Source organism: Equus asinus, chromosome 9, assembly GCF_041296235.1.
Source record: "Equus asinus isolate D_3611 breed Donkey chromosome 9, EquAss-T2T_v2, whole genome shotgun sequence".
NCBI classification, from domain to species: domain Eukaryota; kingdom Metazoa; phylum Chordata; class Mammalia; order Perissodactyla; family Equidae; genus Equus; species Equus asinus.
Genome location: NC_091798.1, coordinates 80,099,717 through 80,124,767, shown reverse-complemented (window position 1 = coordinate 80,124,767; position 25,051 = coordinate 80,099,717). Strand labels below are relative to the sequence as shown.

General features: G+C 37.2%; 1 protein-coding gene across 3 annotated transcripts in view; it reads left to right on the top strand.

The window, feature by feature from the left end:
- Window positions 1-25,051, top strand: part of ADGRV1 (adhesion G protein-coupled receptor V1) — a 511,472-nt gene that overhangs the window by 201,408 nt on the left and 285,013 nt on the right. For 2 of the 3 annotated variants that reach the window (XM_070517787.1, XM_070517788.1), the window contains 7 exons: window positions 859-994; window positions 2,481-2,546; window positions 2,676-3,784; window positions 7,142-7,259; window positions 8,136-8,307; window positions 15,315-15,557; window positions 21,029-21,436. In XM_070517787.1, the coding sequence (XP_070373888.1) occupies window positions 859-994; window positions 2,481-2,546; window positions 2,676-3,784; window positions 7,142-7,259; window positions 8,136-8,307; window positions 15,315-15,557; window positions 21,029-21,436 (2,252 nt within the window). The remainder of the gene's footprint in view (window positions 1-858; window positions 995-2,480; window positions 2,547-2,675; window positions 3,785-7,141; window positions 7,260-8,135; window positions 8,308-15,314; window positions 15,558-21,028; window positions 21,437-25,051) is intronic. The other variant, XM_044780002.2, reaches the window with a different exon arrangement.

The window sequence follows — 25,051 nt, the reverse complement described above, 5'->3', positions numbered from 1 at the left end:
AAATATTGTTCTTTATGAGTGTGTATGTAAGTCTGTGCTTACATATAAAATTAATGTTCAAAAGCTTTAGTGAATTTATAACTTGATTAAACTAAAATAGCAGGAGTTTCCAAGTAGATTGATATTTTCAAGCAGATTTGTTGAGTTTTTTGAGTTTTATAATAAAAATTTTCAAACATGATGCTAAGTAAAGCGACTAGTAAAATAAACACCCATAAACTCACTGTCTAGATTTTACAGTTGTTACATTCCACCATATTTGTGACATTTTTTTGAAGTTATGTATTATTATCTTTTAGCTTTATTAGCTTTATTTTTTAGCTTTATTGTATTACATACAAAAAATTGCACACCTTTAATGTATATAGCTTGATGAGTTTGGACATATGCGTGCGTCCATGGTACCATCACGACAACCAAGGGACTAAACATATCCATCACTTCGAAAGATGTTCCTGAAGTAATTTAAAGTAAAATACGCCCATTATGATATTTCCCTCCAAACTGCTTCAATATGTGTCTCTAAAATATGCTGGGGCCACATTTCAAACCACGGTCTAATGCCAAGTACACATCAGAGCTTGCCTAACGCCATTCTCTTCCCACTACTTGATTTTGTAACAAAGAAACAAAAAGGAATCAATGGGATGAGCAGACTGGGATTGAAGGCAAGGTTTGTGTGGTCTAGGGGGCTTCTTATCAGTTTGTTTACCTTCCCCCACTTTTACAATGTTTTACCTTCTGTAGTCAAAGAATTCTGGAAAAGAAGATAGATATTGCGGTACATTTTTAAGAGTTGAATCCCAATTTGAGAACTCAGAAGTGAAACCGTACTTCCCTTTTCATGTTCCCTTTTAGGGAGCCTTTCGTTTTCCCATGGAGAACAAAGTAGAGGAGTCTTGCTGTGGACATTTCCCAGCCCTGGGCGGCCAGAGGCCTTTGTTACTCATCTCTCGGGGGTGCAGAGCGGTGCCCCAGGAGGGGCTCAGCTTCGGTAAGACCCACCCCATTCTCAACCAAGAAAGTCTCTGAGGAATGGTCTGGAATTTATCAGTCGAAACAGAAAAAGACACAAGGATCGCTTTCCTTGAAGCAGACGCAGAAACAATTTTAGTGTAGAGCAGAATATGGCCAGCGTGCCCAAGGTGCCACAGAGGGAGGCTGGCTTTCCTAGGGTCACCACCTACTGCTGGCCTTGAGGAGGGTTCATTATGACCTCTACCTCGAGAGTGTTGGCCTGGGGTAACACCTCCAGTAAGAACCATGGTGGCAAATTCACCTGTTTTTAAAGGAGCAGCTGAAAAATACCTGACTTCCCCAGGGGGTTAAGAGTAAGAATAAGGCATCACAGGAAGATGATAATGCAACTGGTTTAAACCAGTGGCTCTTTTGAATTTAATTTAAATCAGTATATTTGCAGATAACTATGTCCCAGCCAAAAACAATTTATTTTTCTCATACTTGGGCTCAGCTTGATAAGAACAACAGAGAGCCAGACACATGGATTGAGTCCTGACTCTGCCGCTTGCTTACTGTGTGACTTTGGGAAAGTTACTTGATCTTTCTGTTTTTCAGTTTACTTATTTGTAAAATGTGGAAAATGTGTGGAAGTATGTTTGTATATATGTTTATGTGTGGGCGATATTCGTTGGCAGAATTGAATATGGCTTTAGATTATACATATACCGTTTAAAAAATCTTTGGCCACAGAACATATTTCAGGGTGACAAATTCAAATGCCTTTAACAACCACAGTAATAGCTAACAGTTTTATAGTGCTTACCCTAGGCCAAGCATTGCTTTAAGATACGTATTTTAAAATTAAATTTTATTTGTTTTACTCTTCACAGCAACCGTATGACATAGATGCTATTGTTAGTATCCCCTTTTAAAGATGAAGATAATGAGTCACAGACAGATTATGTAACGAACCCAGCATCACACAGCTAATAAGTGTTGGGTGGTGATTTGAACCCAGAGTGTCTGGCCACTGTCTGAGCTCTTAACCACTATACTGTGTGTTGAATGATGAGTTCTTGACAACAGAGAGTAATGGGCTCTGGGGTGTTCTCCCTAAAGGCATTCAAATTTAAGTTTAAAAAAACCTGTTAGCTGAAGAAAATATGTCTGTGGTCTGAATTATGCTGATGGGCCTACCAGAGGAAAAAGATAAGGATGTCATTCAATCATAGATGTTTCTTCCAATTCATATATAAATTTTAGCAACATTTGTCTGAGGGAATAGTCCCATTACTAACCAGTTGGAAGAAGCAAGGATTTTGCATCTAGTAGGGGCAACTATTTCTATTTGGTAGTTAAGAAGTTTGGCTGGCATCCAGAACATGTAAGAGTTTTTGGTTTCCTGTGCATGGATCGAAATACGGAGCCCAATGTTTCAGATCCTTTAGAGAGCTTCTGTGGGGTGACTGGGGAAATGGACAAGAGATGAATGAGTTCTTCACTTTGCTAAAACTTCTTAGGTCCCCTCACCTGGCGTTGCAGCCCCTGTTCTTACATTTCTCGTGCTCTGGTATCTTCATCAATAAGTAAGTAGAGTTTTATGGAATTTGAAAGGACATCTTAAATAAACCTAAGCAGCATCTTAGATATGTGATGAATCTCTGCAGTGTTCCTATTTTTTGTCTGTTCTTTCATGGTATAATTTGTTTTTCCAGATCAGGTTTCACTGTTGCTGAAATTGAACCAATGGGAGTCTTTCAACTTTCCCCTAGTTCAAGAAATATCGTCGTGGCAGAGGATACACAGACGATCAGATTACATGTACAAAGACTGTTTGGGTTCCACGGCGATCTTGTTAAAGTTTCCTATCAGACAACTGCAGGAAGCGCAAAGCCCCTGGAAGACTTTGAGCCTGTTCAGAATGGGGAACTGCTTTTTCAAAAATTCCAAGCTGAGGTTGATTTTGAAATAATCATTATTAACGATCAGCTTTCTGAGACAGAAGAAATTTTTTACGTTAATCTAACTTCAGTAGAAATGAAAGGATTACAAAAGTTCGATGCTAATTGGAGACCACGCCTGAATCTGGATTTCAGTGTGGCAGTGATCACAATATTGGATGATGGTGACCTGGCAGAAATGGATGTTTCTTTCCCCAAGACGACTGTGGCTGTAGCAACTGACACAGCTCTCATTCCTATAGAGACGGACTCCTCCACCACACTCTCTGAGACAACCAAGATAACTGCCATTCCACAGCCAACTGAGATAGTTGCCACTGTTACTGAGGCCGGTGGTACATATGCCATTCCTGGGAAACTTGTCACCCTTCCTGGTACATCTGCCATGTCTGAGAAGCCTGATGTGACCACTGTAACTGCCAGTGTTGCCATTCATGGAACATTTAGTCTTGGGCCATCCAGAGTTTACGTTGAAGAGGAAATGAAGAATGGCACATTTAATGTTGCAGAAGTTCTCATCCGAAGAACTGATGGGTTTACTGGCAATGTAAGTGTAACAGTTAAAACTTTTGGTGAAAGATCTGCTCAGAAGGAACCAAGTACATTTCCCCTTCGTGATGTCTATGGAATTTCCAACCTAACGTGGGCAATTGAAGAAGAAGACTTTGAAGAACAAAGTGTTATCCTTTCCTTTGTAGATGGAGAAAGAGAACGTAAAATATTGGTTCAAATTTTGGATGATGAGGAGCCTGAGGGGCAGGAATTCTTCTTTGTGTTTCTCACAGACCCTCAAGGGGGAGCACAGATTGTGAAGGAAAAAGATGATGCTGGATTTGCAGCTTTTGCCATGATCATTATTGCAGGTATATCTTTGGAGCGATGCAGATAAAAATGTACTTTTGTGATACAGATTTTGTGATAAGATCATTCTATCCTAAATTTAAGAGGGTGCATTACTTAAATCACTTATCATAATTCATTTAAACAATTTTTTTCTCGGGTATGGACATGTAACATGAACTCATGATGTTGCTCTGAGTGCCAGGCTAGAATTTAGTGGACTGTAAATGTCACTTATCTCAGAGCCAGTTAAACAGTCATTGAATCTATACTTTCACAGTATAGGTAAAACCTTAAAAACATTTGTCATTTTCTTCCTCTAGAAAATACTTAATTTAATCATCCAAGCACAATGATGACCTATTGTGTTTTGAAACCTCATTCGGAATTTCCCAACCACTTTCCATAATCCATCCTAAAGTCTAAGATCTCATTGTCAGGAAATTCTTTGTATCTGTTGGGAAATAGATTAAAACTATTTCCTTTTGTTCTGCTTTTGAACCATTGCAGTTTGTATAACTTTTGTACTATTGGGTATACACATGACAATAGCCTAAAAATTCAATAACTTTTTTTTTTTTGATGAGGAAGATTGACCCTGAGCTAACATCTGTGCCAATCTTCCTCTATTTTGTATGTGGGATGCCACCACATCATGGCTTGATGAGCAGTGTGTAGGTCCATCCCTGGGATCTGAAGTCCAGGCCACTGAAGCAGAGCACGCGAACTTAACCATCATGCCACCAGGGTGGCCCCACAATGACTTTTTTTTTGAGGAAGATTAGACCTGAGCTAACATCTGCTGCCAATCCTCCTCTTTTTGTTAAGGAAAACTGGCCCTGAATTAACATCCGTGCCCATCTTCCTCCACTTTATATGTGGGGTGCCTGCCACAGCATGGCTTGCCAAGCAGTGCCACGTCCGCACCCGGGATCTGAACCAGTGAACCCTGGGCCCCCGAAGCAGAATGTGCGAACTTAACCACTGCACCACTGGGCCGGCCCCAACAATGACTGTTTTTAAAGAGTTCCGTATGGATCTTAGAAAATCTTTTGGTGATAGTTTGCAGTTTTTCTCTGAAATTATACTGTATTCTTTAAGTGGATTAGCTCAGCTTGTCAATACTTTACACTAACTGGTATATTGACAAGGCCATCTCATGATTCGTACCTACTGTGCCGTTATACAAATGTTTGTGAGTTTTACACAGTGTTTTAGAGTTTCACATACACTATGATAAAACAGTATAGTGGAAAGAAAACTTAAAATCATGAGGCCTATAGTTTTGGCCCAGATCAGTTATTAACTGGGAGACCTTGATTAAATCACTTGGTGTCTATGCTTTATCTTTCTCTTTTATGAAAGGAAAATTTTAGAATAAACATCTCTGTGATCCACTTCTAGGATTTGATGCTTCCCAGAATTTTTATTTTATTTTAGCCATTTAATTATAATTCAGTCATAATTTTGCAGTTGTGTAACTTCCTTTCATATGCAGCATCATCGTTTGTTTTTTACCCTACAAAGGTGCACCAATTAGAATTAATGTTACTTATTCCTATTGCTCTAGTTTATTGGGTATTGTAAATTCTACTTCTGTTCTACCAGTTACTTAACTAATTTTGATTCACATTAACTTAATGCCATCTACGTGTTTCTTGTCAAATTATTTTGGCACTCCAACAGCCTCCTCCCTGATTCTGTGATGTACATATTTTATTACAGTTATTTGAATATGACCAGGGCTGATAGTCAAGATATTTAGCAATTAGTTTGGCAGAGGCATAGACCAATCAAAATGGTTGTTAGAGGCTCCTGGTTATCCCAGGCATTACCTCATTAGTTACTGGATCATGAGGAGAGCTTATGGTCCTGGATAGGGTGGTGGCAGAGGGTTCTTCGTGGGCTCAGGACAGCAGCTGAGAATGGAAGTGCTCGTCAGTTGCTATGGCGGATCAGTGCCTACCAAGATGGCATACCAAAACCACATTTAGATTTTAGAACAAACCTTCAAAATAAATCACTGGAAAAAATAGTTTATTTAATTTTGTTTTGTATCATTGGCACATTACAAGTCTTGAAATTTACTAGAAATGTGACATCAAATTTATTATTGTGTATGTGGCAAGGGAAGCGTTATATTCATTAGAACCATGTTAGTTCCTATCATATTGGAAAAGAAAATGAAAATTCTGCTTGTGAGAAGCTTATAGTGTTCTTGTCAAGACCACATTCCCTCTCAAAGTGATAAGAAAACAACTGCTGTTGAGGAGAAAAAGTTGATATCAGGTTCTGCTGCAGGGCTAAGAAATGATTGTAGTGATTAATGAGTGAGGATGAGGATGGACATCTGGCTGAGTCAAAACACACTTGAGACGCTGGGACAAAGATGGTTCATCACGTGCATGCCATGTGATGAACAGGTTCTATGTTTACTCACGCTTCAGACCTGCAAAATAGACCTGGGGCTGGTGACTGCTAGCTCTCCTTTTGGATAGTTGAGTGGTTTTCTGTTTCTCACCTCAGGAGTCAGGTTTCAGGATGATGAGTGAAAGTGGTCTTTAAGGCTGATTGCTTTGGGATCGTGGCTTTTAGGATCACTTTGCAAAACTGGGCCACTGAGAAATAGAAAGTAGCAGGAACTGGGCACTGGGTTCCTCTAGTCTGAGAAGCTAGCTTCTGTGCTGGTGAGGATTTGGAGCGACTGTTTCAGTGTAGTGTGAACCCTAGATTTGTTCCAGTTTAAACACAATTTTTTTAGTATGATGGTGCCTGTAACTTCAAGTGTTGCTCAGAGGAGTTTCTTTTACTCAGATATTCAGGCGTTCCTTAATTCCATTTTTCTCAGGGACAAATAACCGAACGTGTAACATAAATGATCTTTTGGTCAGGGCTCTTGTAGGAAGGTAAATTGGTTAAGTGGAGTTCATTTATTCAATAAATATTTCTTAAACATTTACAACATGCTTCCTGCTGTTTTTGGTACTGAGGACACAGCACTCAATAGAACAGTTGTGGCTCTGGTAGAATTTACCTTCTATGGGGATATACTGACTTAAACAGTAAACACATATAAAGTGTCAAGGATCATCAGATATAAAGTAGAGTCTCATCAGAGAGAGATGAGCATGTGTGTCGGCGTGGGGAGTGAATCTGATGTTTTCTCTGTTTCTCTTCTGGTCTTTTGTTCTCAAAGTGTTAGCCACCTTGATGTTATTGTTTTGATTCTAGTCTATTTGTAGTAAAGAGCTTTAAAAATTGTAGCTCCCCCTACTCGCTTGTGCATTTCTTACTTTTAGACCATCTGATCGGGAAAGATTAGTGGAGCATTAAAGATCTTTTGTAGTCTTAAGTATATCATCACCCTCCATTTTTTTCAGGAAGTGATCTCCACAATGGCATCCTAGGATTTAGCGAGGAGTCCCAGAGTGGACTGGAGCTGGGTGAAGGAGCTGACCCCAGAAGACTGCATCTTATTGTCACAAGGCAGCCAGACAGGTATGTTCATACATATGTGGAAGATGTAACATGCTGTGTCTCTATACAGGCTCTAATTTGAGTCCATAAAATGGTAAAGGCAGGATGAAATGTTGATAGAAAAAGGCAGTGTGGAATGTGGTATGTCAGAGTTCCAAGGCTCTAGTTCTTAATTTGTGATTTAACGCACTTGGCTTTTGATCAAAACCTTGAACATTTTGTACTTCATAAATTACCATACAGATGTTAGGTTACGGAAGTCGTCAGTTTATTGTATTTACTGTTCTGTGTTCACTCCGTATACGTAGCCATTTACTGTTAGAGAGACTTAGAGACCAACATTTTGCTCGCAGCCTAGTACTTACAGTACACATCTTCTGAGTGCTTATTACGTACATGCATGTGGTGTACACACATAGACATGTATATATACCAACTTTTCCATTAGGGGCCTAAATATTCTCTGAAAATGTAGGTCATCTCTTGCCCTTTATTTTTATAATAACAACCATTTTTAGCAGTGGTGTTTTTCCTTTAGAAGAATTCTTGTTAAAAGACAAACAAGGAAGATTCATTTGAAGGCAGGAGTTCTCTATAATTTTGTTTTCATATTTCTGCACATAGAAGGCATAGTAGGCAGAAAAATATTTTTCGTTTTCACATTCTAGATACTTTTTGATTCAATATTGAATAGAACTTGGTCAAAGAATGCCACATCAACTCTGGCCTTAATTTGTTATCTATAATGAGGAGAATTGGTCATTTTCAGCATTCTCAGTGGTAAAGTAAGTGCTGTACTCGGGATGAGGAGCTTAGGCAGTAGTAACACATTCTGCATTAGACACGGGGATGATGCACCCTGTTACTGCATTTGCATGGGTTTTGCTTTGTTCCTAGGGCCTTTGAGGATGTCAAGGTCTTTTGGCGAGTCACATTTAACAAAACATCCGCTGTCCTCCAGAAAGATGGCGTGAACCTGGTGGATGAACTCCTGTCTGTGTCAGGGACCACGATCTGTACAGCAGGTCAAACAAAATGCTTTATCACCATTGAGCTCAAAGCGGGGAAGGTAAGACGTGCTGAGACACAGTATTGTCAACTTCTAATTATATTTCTTTAGAATTAGTCATTTTAAAGCCACCTTATTGAAACTTACACCTTGTTCATGTGGAGATTCCCTGTGTCTCACCTCGCCAGAATGTCTAAATCTCTTTGTTGTACAACGGACCTCAGACTCAGAATTTATCACATTATGAATTTTTGAAAATAAGCTCATCAATTGTACACCTAAAACTAATACAATGTTATATGTCAGTTGTATCTCAATTTAAAAAAATCTCATCAGTTTTTCCCATTTCTTTTTCTTGTCATTTCCAAGATTCCTCCTGGCCCAGCCGCTCATTGTGTAAATGATCCCTTGAGTCATTTTCAGCTGGATTAGTATTTCTGATTACTCTGCATGTTTAGTGTTTCACTTTTATCATATCCGTAGATTTCATCATATTGTATTCATAGATTTCATCCGTTAAACAGACAGTTCTCTCGTTCTCTGTTCATATATAGTTAGAGAGTTCAGTTTTGACCTACCAAAGAGGCACAGAGGCCATACTGGGGTGAGCTTTTGGATAAGTTTCTATTAGTTCATGTTGCACTTGGCACCCAGGAAACAGGCATGTCCCACTCTTTCCAAAGGAATCTACATTATTCAAATGGTATTGGTCCCTGATGACCTAACAGAGTTTTAGTCATTTAGTAATCGTGTGTGGTTTTTTTTAATGACTATTCTGTGATGTTTTAACGCCTGTGAAGCACTCAATAGTACTTACTTGTTCTTTACCTATTGCTTCATTTATTAAATTCTAATATTTAATACAAAAATAGCCACAATATTATGAATGTTCAAAAGTATCAAGAATGTTCAAAAGTATGATTTCTTAGTATATGTCAAACACTTTAAACAGCAGAAAAAGCATGCACAAATGCAATTATTTTAAAACATAAGTAGGGACCAGCCCTGTGTTGGGTTCACCTGCTCCACTTTGGTGGCCGAGGGTTTCGCCAGTTTGGATTCTGGGCACAGACATGGCACCTCTCATCAGGCCACACTGGGGCAATGTTCCACACAGCACAATCAGAAGGACCTACAGCTAGAATATACAGCTATGTACTGGGGGGCTTTGGGGAGAAGAAAAAGAAAAAAAAGATTGGCAACAGATGTTAGCTCAGGTGCCAATCTTTAAAAATAAATAAATAAATAGGTATACTTAAACCTGTTATGAAATAACAACCTGCAGGTTTAATCTTTTTTCCATTTTTTCTCTAATTGTTTTTTCATTTTCTGAGGATCACTGTAACACTTGTGGTGATATTCTCTAAGGTTAAAGTAATACATATGTTCATACCTTCCTGGAATTGTAATAATTTTACTAGTTCCAACAGAGAAGGAACACTTGCCTCGGATCCCCTAAGGTTACATGCCCTTGATTGTCACCTCTTTGTTCTTGGTTGGGACCGTGGACCGTGGTTCTTGTCCAAATCTATTTCACACGAGAATCGCCGGTCATCTGGTTGGGATCCATTGTATGACTTCACTTGTTAGACCAATATGTTTTCTAAGTCCATGCCTTACAGGTTTATTTTTTCAACATGATGTGTTTTCCCCAGAATGCTTTGTTCTTTAGATTTTGCACTGCCAACTTTACATTAGCAATTGCCCTATCATTATGGGTCATGGAGCTGGTCTGTTAGAGGTATTGGAAGTATCTGTCTGCCTTGTTAATATCTAGTTATATTTGGAAGGGCGGTCTAGAGGCTTCGTCTCCTGAGAGATGAGATAACGAATCTGTGTTCTCAGGGCATCTCTTTGGCTCATCTGTTCTGTCACATTGGAACAAACATACAACTGCATAATCTGTCAACTCCTGTGTGGTACCAGCACTCTTCAACTTCTGACATGCTTTCATCTTCATTTGTATGTGTTTCACAGTTACTAATAATTATTCCTATTTTTGGTACAATTCTTAATTTTTCTAGGAGTAATTGTCTAACAATTTTTATTTATTAACCCCTTCCTACTTGCATACAGAGATAAGAATGTTTATTATTCTTTAGTAGGTGAACACATACTTAGTAAAAGACACAAATGTCTTGATAGAACACTCTTCTACGTTAAAATTAATAAAATATTAAGTATACAGTATTATACTCACTTATTTTGCATTGTAACCACTTTTTTATACACTACAGTAATTATTCTTCTTTAAATACCATTATAGGTGCAAATTCAGTTAATTTTAGTTTCTTATTAAGTTATTTTTTTTTTGCTACTCAAATATTCATGTTATGGCCACTAAAAGTCCTGTTAAGCTGGTTTTTGTCTTTTCGTATTGCTTTTAAAAGCCCTGGAAGCGTATTTGCTTTTACCAATAACATGTGCTCCAGAGCCATCCTGAGTTTTCCTGATCTAAGACATACAATCAACTTCTGTCCAAGGACTTGATTTCTTTGATCAGAAAGAGTTTAAGGGGCTGGCCTGATGGCATAGTGGTTAAGTTCACATGCTGTGCTTTGGCAGCCCAGGGTTCACACGTTTGGATCCCAGGCTCCAACCTAGCACTGCTCATCAAGTCACACCCCACATAAAATAGAGGAAGATTGGCACAGATGTTAGCTCAGCAGCAATCTTCTTCCAGCAAAAAGAGGAAGGTCAGCAACAGATGTTAGCTCAGGGCCAATCTTCCTCAAAAAAAAAAAAAAAGAATTTTAGATCTAAATCTGTGTCCTGGAGATGTGCCTGAGAGCTGATGGCAGGCAGAAGTGCCGCTGCTGTGAGCCACCAAGGTAGTGACAGAGGTAGAAAATATGTTTTGTAAAATATTGAATTCCTCTTGATTTTTTCTAATTTAACATATATTATTGTATTTTACTTTTCATGAGTGGGAGTTTCAACAGATACTAATACTTCCTGTCACATTGAAAAGGAGGAATTGAAATTTCAGTATTCGAAATATTTGATTATGTAATTCTACTTGAAAGCATTTAAATCTTTTTAAATATAAATTTGTTCAAATAGTTTTATGTCTTCCTTGACCCCCACAAATCCCCATTTCCTAACCGTCCCTTAATGACTCATCAAAATGCCACTTCCTCCATAATGCCTCCCATGATATCTTCAGTTCGAATTCTTAATTCTGTAAATTTACGAAGACTTCATCTATACCTTTCTTACAGAAGTTGTCACTCATATTCGGGGTCACAACTTATTATACATATTTTATCTTGACTATTGGACTCTCAGCTGCTTGAACATGGTTTTATTCATCTTTGCATCCCTCCCACTAACCTCTATAAATATGTGTTGGTTATTAAAAATTCTATTGTGCATTTTATCTCAAATGGGATTTTTGGTGAATTAGAACCTTGGACAGATCTCATTAGACTTATAACATTTATTTCATATAATAGATGTTAACCTTATAATCGTAAGAAATTCTTCTGAGATCAAAATCAGTCCAATCTCTATATTGCTATTTGCATGAATGTCTTTATCAATCTTTTGCTGACTTGGTTCTTGACAAGTAAGACTTGTTTGTATTTAGAGATGAAAACAATTTTCACAGAGTGGAAATACCTTGTTGGTGGCAGCAGCCAGGTACAGTAGGTGAAGATCCTGAAAGATAAAGTTCTTTGAAGGGGTCTTGAAGGGGTCCCTACCTGCAGGAGGGAGAGAGAAAGGAGAAGAGCCAAGCAGGGGTGGTGTTGGACACACTGCAAGGAAGGAAAAAAGGAAAGGCAGAATGTGGGTAGGAGAAGAGACTGCCTCCTTCGAGCTTGCCCTCCTTGCAGGAGAACACGAAAAGAATTCCTGGAAACTAAAGATAGTATAATTAAGTGGTAAGAGAATGTAGTAGGCAGTACCTAGGATGCTAACTGTGTGTATATCGTTTTTCCTAACTAGGGAAATGCCACTGAGCCCATATCCGAGTAATTTCAGTCAGGCTGGAGAAAAAATTTGGTCTCACCTGTTATTTCTCTTTCTAATGTTATGCTCCAATAATAGAGTTGAGTTTTCTTCTGCATCCTGAGAAGCAGCTAATTTTCAAGGCATTTCGCTCTCAGCTGGGGAGCTGTTAAAGGGCAAGGTATAGGTAAGAGTAATACACATTCCAGTTTCAGTAAGAGGAAATTAAAAATGAGGGAAGAAGGAAGATTCTATTCTGAGAAGAATGAAAAAATATATTTTTTTAAAAAACTACTCTGAGCGTCTAATATACACTTTAACATCTTACATTTTATGACTAGAAAGAAAGTTAGTGATCATCCGGTTCAGATTCTTCCGTTTATGTCTGATAAACTGATACCTAAAGATATAAATGAGACTGGTTCTGGGGCCATGTTCTTCTGTGGTGGGCTATGAGAAATTATTTGGATATCCCAGCAGAATAGCACAACTATTCCTTGACTTTTGACCTAAGAACTATCTCTTCATTTTTTATCAAAGGAAAAGCTTCAAGGATACTGAACTTATTCTGGGGGGTGGCTAAGAGTTTGGCCTCTGATGATAGAAGACCTGGGTTCAAATCTTAGCTCTTCCACTGATTAGCTGGGTGACATTGGACAAGTTGCTTCACCTTCCTGAACCTCTCGGGTTTGATGGGGTTAGTTATAGGACTATTGGATTAAATGAGATAATGATCAGAGGTTCTTTGCACAGTTCTTGGCAAAGAGTTGACCCTTCATAAGAGATGGCTGGTATTACTGTTATTCAGAATGGATGGGAATGGAGCCTGTGGCAATTCAGTGACTTGAGTAGTAGCTACATCAACACCAGTGATAGGGGAGTTGCAGATACTGCAAACAACACGTTCATCAGTAGAATTATACCACTGATTCATGGTGGTTTCTCCTAAGCTCCACCCAATCTCCTGACCCTCAACTTAAAGTTTTTCTACTCCATCATATCTCCAATTTTCCTCTCTACAGTTATTCAACTCTTTCATTTTCAGGTTATGAAGAATTTAAATAACGTTCCCTAGTCAATGACTGGGCCAAGATTAGAACTCATCTTTTGAATTTCAGTCTGTTTCCCCTCTCTCTGCTGTTTTGTTTTATGGTTCTTCATTAGCAAAATGTGTAAAGAAAATACTTAACTTAGGAAGCACACTCTTAACCCACAAAATCTTTTTAAACTAAACAAATTGTTTAGATATTTGTTGCAAATATTTTGAAAAAATATTTAAGTAAGATATTGTTTCATTATTACTTTGTCTGTTTCTGAGTGGCTCTGAGCCCAGAAAGTCATTTTACATTAGTTAGGCAAAAGATCCTCCTGGAATGCTTCTGACTTAACTAGGAAAGGAACTTGCTGGCAGTTACATATGAAATGGGTTCTCGTGAGGACTCCAGTCATATTTAAGTCTAGAGAAGTTCAGATATGATCTGTCAGTTTTGGTTTCCCAATATACTTCAGGCATATTGTTTGAATAGAGTATTTCTTTGTAAGACTGGAAGATTCCTTTTGTCTCTAGTCTAATTATGTGTTGGCACCCATCTGTACATTGTTTAATTTTAGACGGTTCCTTACTCAGATCATAACATATTCTTTTGACTCTAAGTGGTGATAAGTAATGTTCTAATCATCATCACAATGAGAAGAAATATTTTACTGGAAAACAAAGACAAGAGTCCCTGTTGGAATGCAGTATGCTGAAACCCTCAGTTAAAAAGAAGCTATTGTGAATTCAAGCTCACGTGGCCATTAGGAAATAATAGTTCTTCAGTATAGTTACTCATACTTTCCTAGTGTTTTAGTTTATTGTATTTACCAAATTGAGTTTCTCAGAAGTGAGAAGAGTAAGTGATCTCCATATTTTAATGTTTACTGACAGTTGATCAGCAAAAGTAAAGAATGATGTGTGCCATAGGAAAGCTAAACATACTTCTTCAGACAACAAAAGGAGATGAAGTTTATTTACTGTGTGACTAAGATACCACTTATTCTTGGGTAATACTGAAGAGTTTGTTGTATTGTTTCCTGACAGAATGCTCCTTATTAAAATGATCACACAACAAATGATAAATAAGGCCCGTGCTGATAGATAAAAATGATGCATTGTATCAAATTAGACAATGACATGTGCAGTTGAAAAATACATCAGCTAAACTTCTTTGAGTTATGCCAGGAAGCTGACAATACTGCTAAGATTTTTAGATTATTGTGTAAGAGCGAATAAGTAAAAACAGGTGATTGACAGTATATTATAAAGTTGACTCCAGGCTTTAGAAAATAAATTATTTGAGATTGTTGAGAAAGAACTGAGGTGAAATATGAGCAAACTATAACCAGCAGACTAAATTTAGACTTATTTGCCACTGAATTTTGGGAAATTTTGAAAAAATATATAAAATTACGGAATTGACTGTTATCAATATTAGGTCATAGTTATATAAAACCCTTTAAAAATAAAACCTTACAAAGTGGAAGCTCCTTTTTTCTCCTATCCCCAGTGTCCTTCTCCAACTCCACACCCTGCCCTATCCCCAATCCGCTCCCTCCACCTGAGCCAACTTTGGTGTTTGTTTTCTTTTTTAGTCTTTAAATAAATAAATAGCCACCAACTGTTTGTAATATGCTTTATGTGATTTTTAACTCTATTGTATCATGCTATACATATCATTATGCAACTTCACTTTTTCACTCATTATTATGTTTTCATATCTATCCGTCTTGAAAAATATTGATATATTCCTTTTAGCTCCTAAATAGTATTTCATTGTATGAATATATTTTATTTATCCTTTTGCTTCTTGAAGTACACATAGCTTGTCTCCTGACATTGATTTTCTAGTAAGACGCTCACCCAGAGAGAATAAAGATGTTTCTTAAAGAAAGACCAAAAAATAAATCTCATGGCAATCTAACAGAAGAATTTAATTTTGTAATACAGAATGTATCTCTAGATGTATATTTATTTCTATAATTATGTATATGAATAATACTGTTTCTTAATATCAGAATTCTCTAAGAATAGAAATATGTTAGTAACCATCCTTTTTTTTCCTTTTCCTTATTGTCAGAGACCTCAAGTTGAAATGCATTTTTTTGTGGAACTATATGAAGTAACTGCTGGAGCAGCAATAAACGATAGTGCCAGATTTGCACAGGTTAAATTCTTACAGAGTGATGAACCTCAGAGCCTCATGTATTTTTCTGTGGGTTCTCGGCTGCCAGTGGCTCATAAGAAGGCCACTTTAGTCAGTTTGCAGGTGGCTAGAGATTCCGGGACAGGACTAATGATGACTGTTAACTTCAGTACCCAGGTGAGCATGGAATATAGATTAACACACATTAAGGTGTTCTTCTTTAACTATAGCATGTGTTATGAAACAGGCAATAATTGATACATTATTTTCTGATGATACCATCATACTTCATGTTATGTTTATTACATTAAGCTTTATCCTTGAAACAGTTCAGTTTTTTCACTTAGATCATGTTTTAAAATGATAGTCTTTTCTTTTTTTCTTTCTTTTGACAAAGTTGATTAGACAATGCAAAGTGTCTTACATAAATCGATAAAATCTCTAGAGAGCTAAAATTTCTTTAGAATGTAGCTGTATAAGACCAGAAACAAAAAATAAGGGTCTTCGTTATGGTTTCTATCTGAACTAGTTGAAAATCTCCTTCTCCAGCACTTCAAACACGAACTGATCTTTATGTTTCTTTAAATCCATGAGTCCATGAGGTCTCACTGCCACTTTTCACATCCATCCTATTAGGTGACATAGGATGAAAGAGAGGGAGCAGGTGGGTGTCCAGGGACTCAGAAGAGCAGTGCTATGTAACACTAAATGACAAAATCTGGGGTTGGTCCACACAACACCAGGCACCTTTCCAGCATTATGTTTTAAACTGTGTTTTAGCAGCAAAACTCTAATATGTTAAAACAAAAGTGTGTGTCTACTCTGCTTGAAGCACAGTTGTGGGGACTGGGGCTTGCCCACCTCAGTCCTCTCTTTTATTTTCCCTTCACTCATACAACTCCAAAAACCTACAATTTGAAAACTACCATTCTGGATGGTGCTGCCATCTCCCCAGCTTCAAGAATCCAAACCTGGTAACTCCACAGGCCTCAAGGTTTCAAAGGTTTTGTTTTGTTTTGTTTTGTTTTGTTTACAAGATGCTGTTTACTATGTGCTTGGCTGTGTCACTGTGGGGTGGTTCAAACAGAGAGAACATTCTGTGCGTAAAATGCACATACCTGCAGCCAATTTGCTGGAGCAGTCACGTGACTCTGGTTTGCGAGGTTCGGACAAGAGCTGTGGGTGGTCAGCTATCAAGGAAGCTTCTCAGGCAGAAAAGCTTGTCTTTATGACAGAGGCCACAGCATGGCAAACTAGAAGATGAAACTCATTATTATATGAGACACTAGACATAAACTCCATTCTAAACAGCCTTGAAGTGGTTTGAACATGAAAAGAAATATTTTGATTCATAGTGGGGAGATTTTAGTATTTTTTCTTTTGAGCATTTAGGAGAGGCAGAGAAATGAGAAAAAATATGTGCTTTATTCCTCCTCTTCTGCCTTGAAATATATATCATCATAGGCTCACTACTTTGTAGAGTGAAAGAAGGGGGATTGGAGATGAAGAACAGATGACAAAGTGATTTTAGTCACATTTTAAACTAGTTCATACACTCAGATGAGAGGGGAATTGAAGTTGCCAAAACAAGAATCTGAATGCCAATATCTTTATTATATTCTAATTCTTGTTTTTTTGTTTTGTTTTGTTTTGAGTAAGATTAGCCTTGAGCAAACATTTACTGCCAGTCCTCCTCTTTTTCCTGAGGAAGACTGGCCCTGAGCTAACATCCATGCCCATCTTCCTCTGTTTTATGTGGGATGCCTGCCACAGCATGGCTCAACAAGCGGTGCACAGGTCTGCACCCAGGATCCAAACTGGCGAACCCCAGGCTGCTGAAGTGGAACGTGCGAACTTAACCGTTGCACCACCAGGCTGGCCTCACTTCTTTCTAATTCTTTATAAATGATTCCTTGCAAAACACATGCTATCACTAGCATGTAACTCATAGCATTTTTATTACACTATAAAAATCAACATGAGGGGCCAGCCCAGTGGCATAGCAATTGGGTTCACATGCTCTGCTTCAGCTGCCCACGGTTCACTTGTTCAGATCCCGGGCATGGACCTATGCACTGCTTATCAAGCCATGCTGTAGCAGGCATCACACATATAGGATAGAGGAAGATGGGCATGGATGTTAGCTCAGGGCCAATCTTCCTCAGCAAAAAGAGGAAGATTGGTGGTGGATGTTAGCACAGGGCTAATCTTCCTCAAAAAAAAAAAAAAATCAACCTGGGGGCCTGCCCCATGGCTTAGTGATTAAGTTTGGTGCACTGTGCTTTGGTGGCCTGAGTTCATGGGTTTGAATCCCAGGCACGGACCTACCCTACTTGTCAGCCATGCTGAGGAGGCAACCCACATACAAAGTAGAGGAAGATTGGCACAGATATTAGCTCAGGGCAAATCTTCTTCACTTAAAAAAAAAAAAAAGATCCATGTGGTGATGGAAATGTTCTGTATTGTGACTGTGTCAATGTCAATATCCTGGCTGTAGCATAGTATTGTATCAATGTCAATGTTCTGGTTGTGATATATTATAGTTATGCAAGATGTCACCAAAGAGGGTTATTGTGTAAAGGTGTAGGAGATCTCTCTTCATTATTTCTTATAACTGCACATGAATCTACAATTATCTCAAAATAAAAAGTTTAATTAAAAAAATTAGAAATTAAAATTTCACCTCTCTCATATGATTTTATTTTCCTATTCCTTCATTGCCCCTGCATTTTCTCTCTCTGAATGTTAGGCATATTACTAGAAGACAAAGACATATAATTCTATTTTTCCAGCAGCTGGCAAGGGTGAGAAAATAATTATGGACCAAGTTGCTATTCTGTTACAATGATATTGATTTTCATTTTACTTTAAATACATTTGAATAATATAGTTAAAACAGTAGCTGTAGCATACATACCCTTTGGTGCGCCTGTGTTCTCACGTACATGAATACTGTAGTCTTAGCATAAATTCCCTTAGATCTGTATATTTGTGATATAAAGTTAAAGGATATAAAGGTTTGAGGTAATAAAAGTGTCACTCGTTTCAGTTATCTTTAAATTAAATAGGCCAATAGCTGAGCCAAATTTGAAAACCAATTCCAAGCACTTTCATTTGTATGTGTGTTCTAGCCCACAGCACACAGTTCAAGAAGGAACATGGCTTTCCTTTTTATTTTCATGTTGCCTCTTCTATTCAAAGGCTATTTCTATATTGATTTTCGTCGTTACTTTTAAATTGCATAGTGCTTCTTATTTGTGCTTATTGTATGTTTTGTAAACACAAGAACATTTTCATTGTTCTTTTTCCTTTAAATGTTAGAATTGTAAAATAAATCCTACCGGAAAACAGTGGACAGAGTGTATAGATGCAGTTTACAGTGATGAAATCACCACCACCTACCTGAGAAACCTACCTTTACCAGGATCTTAGAACTAGCCGCCACGAACTCTTCTCGGATGCCGTTCTGCTTTTTTCCTTGACTCTCCCTGTCTTGTAGATAACGTCTATCCTGACTTTCATGTTGAATTTTCCCTTGCTTTTATTTATAGTTTTGCCACTCTTCTCATGCTATTTAGGTTTACCTGTTTTGGAAATGATGCAAATGAGATTCTTCCAATTGTATTGTTTTATGGTGTGATCAACAATATGTTTTTGAGAAATACTCGCGTTGATGAGTGTATGTCTAATTTTTTCACTTTCATCGTTATGTAGTATTCTAATGGGTACTTTAATTTGTCTATTCCAAAGCAAGAAGACTTCTGAGTTGTGTCCTTCAGCAAGGAAGGAAACCATTTCTACCATTGTGCTGCAAGTGCTCTTGAAAGCCTTTCTCTTCATTGATTTTCATTCTTTGACACAGTTGGTCACTACCTCCTTCTGAATGCTTGCTCTTCTCTTTTGGGCTTCTGGAATACCACACTTTCCTACTCTTAACCCTGACCTCACTGGCAGCTCCTTCCTGTTACCTATGTTGGTCTTCCTGATCAATAAATATTGAGGTCTACCAAGACTCACTCTCTAGGCTAGACCATCCAGACCTGTTTCTTCACTTATCGTCTGTCAAATGAGAACACCTCAATTTTTATCACTAGCTTCTTTACCACCCCTGATCCAGACTCATATATTTGATTGCTCCTACTTGACATCCTCATTTGAATGTCTGAAAGGCGTCTCAGGCTTAATATGTGTAATAAATAACTTGATTTCTCCCCTAACAATATTTCCCCCAATTTTCCACCATTTATCCAGGCAAACAGCTAGGCATTATTCTCAGTTCTTCTCTTCCTCTACACCCAACATTGAAATAACCAGAAAGTCCTACTGACTCTACATTCAAAATACATTCTCAGTCTGAGAACTTCTCACTCTTTCTACTCATACGACCCTTCTCCAAACTACCGTTGCTTTTGCATGAACTAATGCAAGAAACTCCTATCTCTTTTCCCTGCCTCCACGCTCATCCCCTGATGTAGCCTAACTGTACACGAGAGCCAGAATACTCATGAAAAATATGAAATAAAATGTGTCACTCTCCTGTTGGAATCCTCCAGTGTCTTCCTGCCACACTTTGTATAATGGACCTATGTGATCTGAGCCTCGTCCACTTCTTTGATGTCAACTTCGTGTATTTTCATCCTTCTTCCTATCAAGCTGGCCTTCTGGTTTTTCCTCTGACATTCCAAGATGGTTCCCACCTCAGGGTCTTTGTAATCACTGTTCCCTCTGCCTAGAATAGTTCTTCCCAGATCCTTATGTGGCCTGTTCCCTTATGGCCCTTAGGTCTCTGCTCAAGTATCACATCAAGAGCTTCCATGACCAACCTTATCTAAAATAGTATCCTTACCATCACCCTGCGTTCTCTACCTAGTCTTATTTTTGTTCATAGAATTCATCTTCATGGAAAATTATTTGTTAATTCTGTGACGTGTATACTGTCTGTATCTTCTGCTACAATAGGTCCCATGGGTACAAGTATTCTGTTGTTCACATTTGCATCCACAGTATGGCACCTGGCAGGCACCAGGAGTTTAATATTTGTTGGCTCCGAGGTAAATACATACACGTTACTTTGGTTCCTCCTTAACTATGTTTTCATACTTTACAGAAAAGTTTAATAACCATAACTTGGAGAAACTCAGAGATATCTATGCCCAGGACCTTATCCCTCAGGGTATTTTCATATCTAAGTGTAAACAAAAGACCAACTTCTTCTGCTTTCTCCTTTCTCCCCTCTGCCTTCTCTTTACTCCTCCAAACTCCATCTCCCTAAAATGTCTATGTGAAAATGCAATGTAAACATTCTCTTTTTTCCTCCATACTTATATTTTGCAGCATCTGTTATTTAAAGCACAGTTTTTAGTGCATTCGCAATTGGAGAAATTCTGCAATGTTTCTTTTCTAATTCTCTTTCTTGATCTATTCTAAGACATTTGTCTTTCCTAACCCTATCACTGTATAATGTGTGTTTATCTCTTTAATTTATCTTAGGAGGTTAGAAGAAGTATGAAACCCATGTTTTAGTAGTAATGCTGTTATGTCCCATCAGTTTGTTTAAGGGAAATAGAATTTGTTTAAGAAATAAGAATGAGTTTAGGACAAGATCAGAAGTGTTACAGCTTCACTTAAGTGTGTTGCTTAATTTCTAGGAGTTGAGGAGTGCTGAAACGGTTGGGCGGACTCTCATATCTCCAGCTATTTCTGGGAAAGATTTTGTGAGAACTGAAGGCACGTTGGTCTTTGAACCTGGCCAGAGAAACACCGTATTGGATGTCATCCTAACGCCAGACACAGGGTCTTTAAATCCATTTCCTAAACGCTTCCAGATTGTGCTTTCTGACCCAAAAGGTGGTGCCAGAATTGATAAAGCGTATGGGACTGCTAACATCACTCTCGTCTCTGACGCGGACTCGCAGGCTGTTTGGGGACTTGCAGATCAGCTACAGCAGCCCCTGGATGGGGACATTCTCAACAGAGTGCTCCACAGCATCAGCATGAAAGTGGCCACAGAGAACACGGATGAACAGCTCAGCGCCGTGATGCATTTAATAGACAAGGTAAGAAGCCCTTGCAAGTGTCAGCAGTTGGTGGAGTAAAATTTCATAAATTTAAGAAATAAAGAAAACACATTTGGTTGTAATGTCAGTTATCGTGAAATTAAGATAGAGTTAAAAAAACATAAGAATGGAATGCATCATGTCCGCCCCTGTCCTTTTGCTTCCATCTGACTGAGGCCTGTTTGGAAACCTCAGTCTTAAACTCAGAGACTGATGAGTAATCTCCTGCAGCAGGAAGAACAGCCCAGTGTCTGAAAAGAGGCACCAGACGTCAGAAGCTGCAGGCTCTTTCTACTTCTCCAGAAACTACATGAATATCTTTTGAGATTGTGTCTCAGTTTTTTGACTCCATAAAGAGTACTTGGACGAGATTACTTAGTTTTTCCAGTTTAAATGCCGTAGAACAGGAACTCTTGTCCTCTGCTTGTTCCCTGCTCCTCCTGGGCTCTGAAAACTTTTACAGAAAAGGAGAACTGAGGATCGACCTGATTATTTCAGGCATTCAAATTGGTGTGGGCTTAGACCAACCAGGTTTTATTTTACAACTATTTATTTATTTACACTTCTGCAAAGGAGGAAATTAAATGGAGATGAAGATCCTATGAGTGTAAATGAAAGAAAATATCTAAAAAGAATTATTACTAAAGGAAAAGACACTTGTGGGGGTTTATTTGGGGCTTTCTTATTAAGATATTTCTTATTGACATATTTATATACAAGTATAAAAAGTTTTGAGTATGTACATATGAATTCATAAATATCGTATTTCTTACACAGTGGCCTTTAAATACTTGAAATGTTTACAATGAGGGTTTAGATTATCATGTCTGTTTTACTTCTTATGTTGTCTCTTAAAATACGACTGAAGAGCAGAAAAGAAAATCGTAAAGTTCACAAGCAAGAAGAGGAGGCCTTGCCAGTTATCTTGTAAAGCAAAGAGAAGTGACTGCTATATCATGCAGAGAAACTTCTAGAGATAAGAATTCACTCCGGGAAATATTGTTACTTGAATTTTCTAATGATAAAGTGGCATAGGACAATGACAAGTTGATTTTGGCCAAGAAAGGAGAAAGAATGTACAGTAAACTACATTTTAGAAGAGAGAACGTCATTTCATATGATTTAGAAAAACTGTAAGGAAATTCTGCTACCTCTCTCTAAGTTATATCAGAGAGCTGCATGTTATTGGTTGAGAATTCAACACTTATTTAATTAGAGTCATCAGATAGTACATCTTGATTGTTTTTTATTGCTTCTGTCATGATTAATGAAACTGAATTATGAAAGAAGGTCCTATGGAAAAATGTAATTAACTTTTTTTGAGTAGCCATTAGCAAACAGTACAATTTTTCTCATATATTAAAATAATTTATATGAAATAAACAACCTGGGAATTATTAGAGGAATAAAATATATTTTAAATGTTATAGAATATTATAAAATCAAGTAGAAAACATAATTTGAATTCTTAAAAGAAAATGATTTTTATGTTTCAACTGAAGCCACCTTTGCTCTGATTACATTCAAATCGTGTTATTGTTAACAAAAATTTTTTTTAATGTCATGGTATACTGTCTTCCCAAATACTATTTTTCTATGATGTCAATACTGAAATCTGGTGATTTGAGTAACTGACTTATTATTCAATAATCATACATAGTTTTATGTAATATATGATATGTAATATATATGTAATATATAAAGAAAACTGAAAAATTCTATTAAGTAACATAAAAAAATTTGAATAAATAGAAATCTGTACCTTGTTCAGGAACAGGAAGACTCAGTATCACAGACAACAGTTTTCCGTAAATTAACCTATAAATGTAATATAATCCCTATCAAAATATCAGTAAATTATTCTGGATTCTTTTTTTACCTGAACAAAATGATGCTATAATTCACCTGAAAGAAAATACATGTGAGAATGGGCAGAAATTTTCTAAAAAAGAAGAAAAATGAGAGGGGCCCCACCCCACCCCCCACCAGATGTGAAAATATGTTATGAAGTTACAGTGATTAAAACCGGGTGGCACTGGTGCAGGCATAGACATTCAGGTCAATAAGATGGAACAGAAAGTGCAGAAATAAACACAAGCACGTATGAAAAGTTCTTATATGATAAAGGTGACATTTCAGATGAATGGGTCAAAAATTATTATTCTGTAAATGGTGTTGAAACAGCTGATTTAACCAGTTGAAAGAAAAACAGAGCTGGATCTCTATCTTAAATCCAAAATAAATCTCTAATCAGAGACTTAACTGTGAAACTGAAACCATTAAAGTACTAGCAGAAAATGTGGATGAATCATTTTTAATATATAAGTTTGAAGTGGGGAAGTTCTTTCTAAAGCATAAAACAAACCCAGAAGCCATAAAGGAAATAATTGATAAACCTGACCCCATAGAGTTTAAACAAAATTTCTCATCACATATACCACAAGCAAAGTCAAAAGACAGCTAATGTTTCTATGTCAGTCATATTGTGATAAAACTAGGGAAAGAAAGAAAAAAAAAAATCCAGCTATTGGGTGTGGGGAACATTTATCCAAATACATGAGTAACAAGATAGTTTATTTCAGCATTACTTCTAATAACAAATTTGAAAAAATAATAGCCATTAAGAGGGACCAGGCATATCTATAAAATGCAAAAAATTTTCATGTTTTAGACATATTTATATTAATGAGAATAAAACAATAATGAAACAGGCACTGAAAATGGAGATTATCACATATAGTAGGGTTGAAATTTTAACAATTAAAATACAGGATGCCCAGTTAATTTTGAGTTCCAGATAAACAATGAATATGTCTATTTTTAATATATCACAAATAAAAAATAAATGTTTTTATTTGCATGCACAATTTTGGACATACTTAGATCAAAAGATTATTGGTTTTTTATTCGAAATTCAAATAGAGTCACCTGTTCTCTATCTGACAGCCATTTATATGTACCATGTGTACTTAGCATATACTCTAAGATAAGCTCAAATTCAGGCGTACGGAATAGAACTTCCAAGTACTGAATTGAACTTCATTCAAAAAGATTTTATATTTTAAGTATAATTGTTTAATATTTGTAATTTTTATTTTTTCCTGAATTCTAACTTCTTTGAAACAGAATCTGCTCTATTCTATATATTTCTTTATAGTAAGAGCTCAATAAATCTTCGATACTGTTATTACACTCATTAGAAGTAATGACTTAGTTATGTTCAGAAGAAACAAATATTGCGCTAAAAAGAATGGCTTTAAATGATTCACTGTAAAGATTTTGGGGATAAAATCCAGCTGTGGGTTTGGGCAAGTTTACTCTGACATAATATTCTGTCCCTTGATTTTCCTAGGCATGGTGCAATGAAATTATTTAAAAAGCTACTGGTTTTCCTTAATAATGATATCAATCTTTCAAGACTTCTGGATTTAGTATGCAAATTTTTTATTTAATTTGGCTTTGGTTTCCAGGTATTGAAGTTCTGTAAAACATGAGTCAGGAGGCGTTGCCTCTAATTTTCTCTTCTGGAACACTCGAAAAGAGCACAGGAATAATTTGTTTTGTGAAGTTTGGTGGACTCCCTCCCCGCTCCCAAAGTTCTCCTTTTTGTTTTCT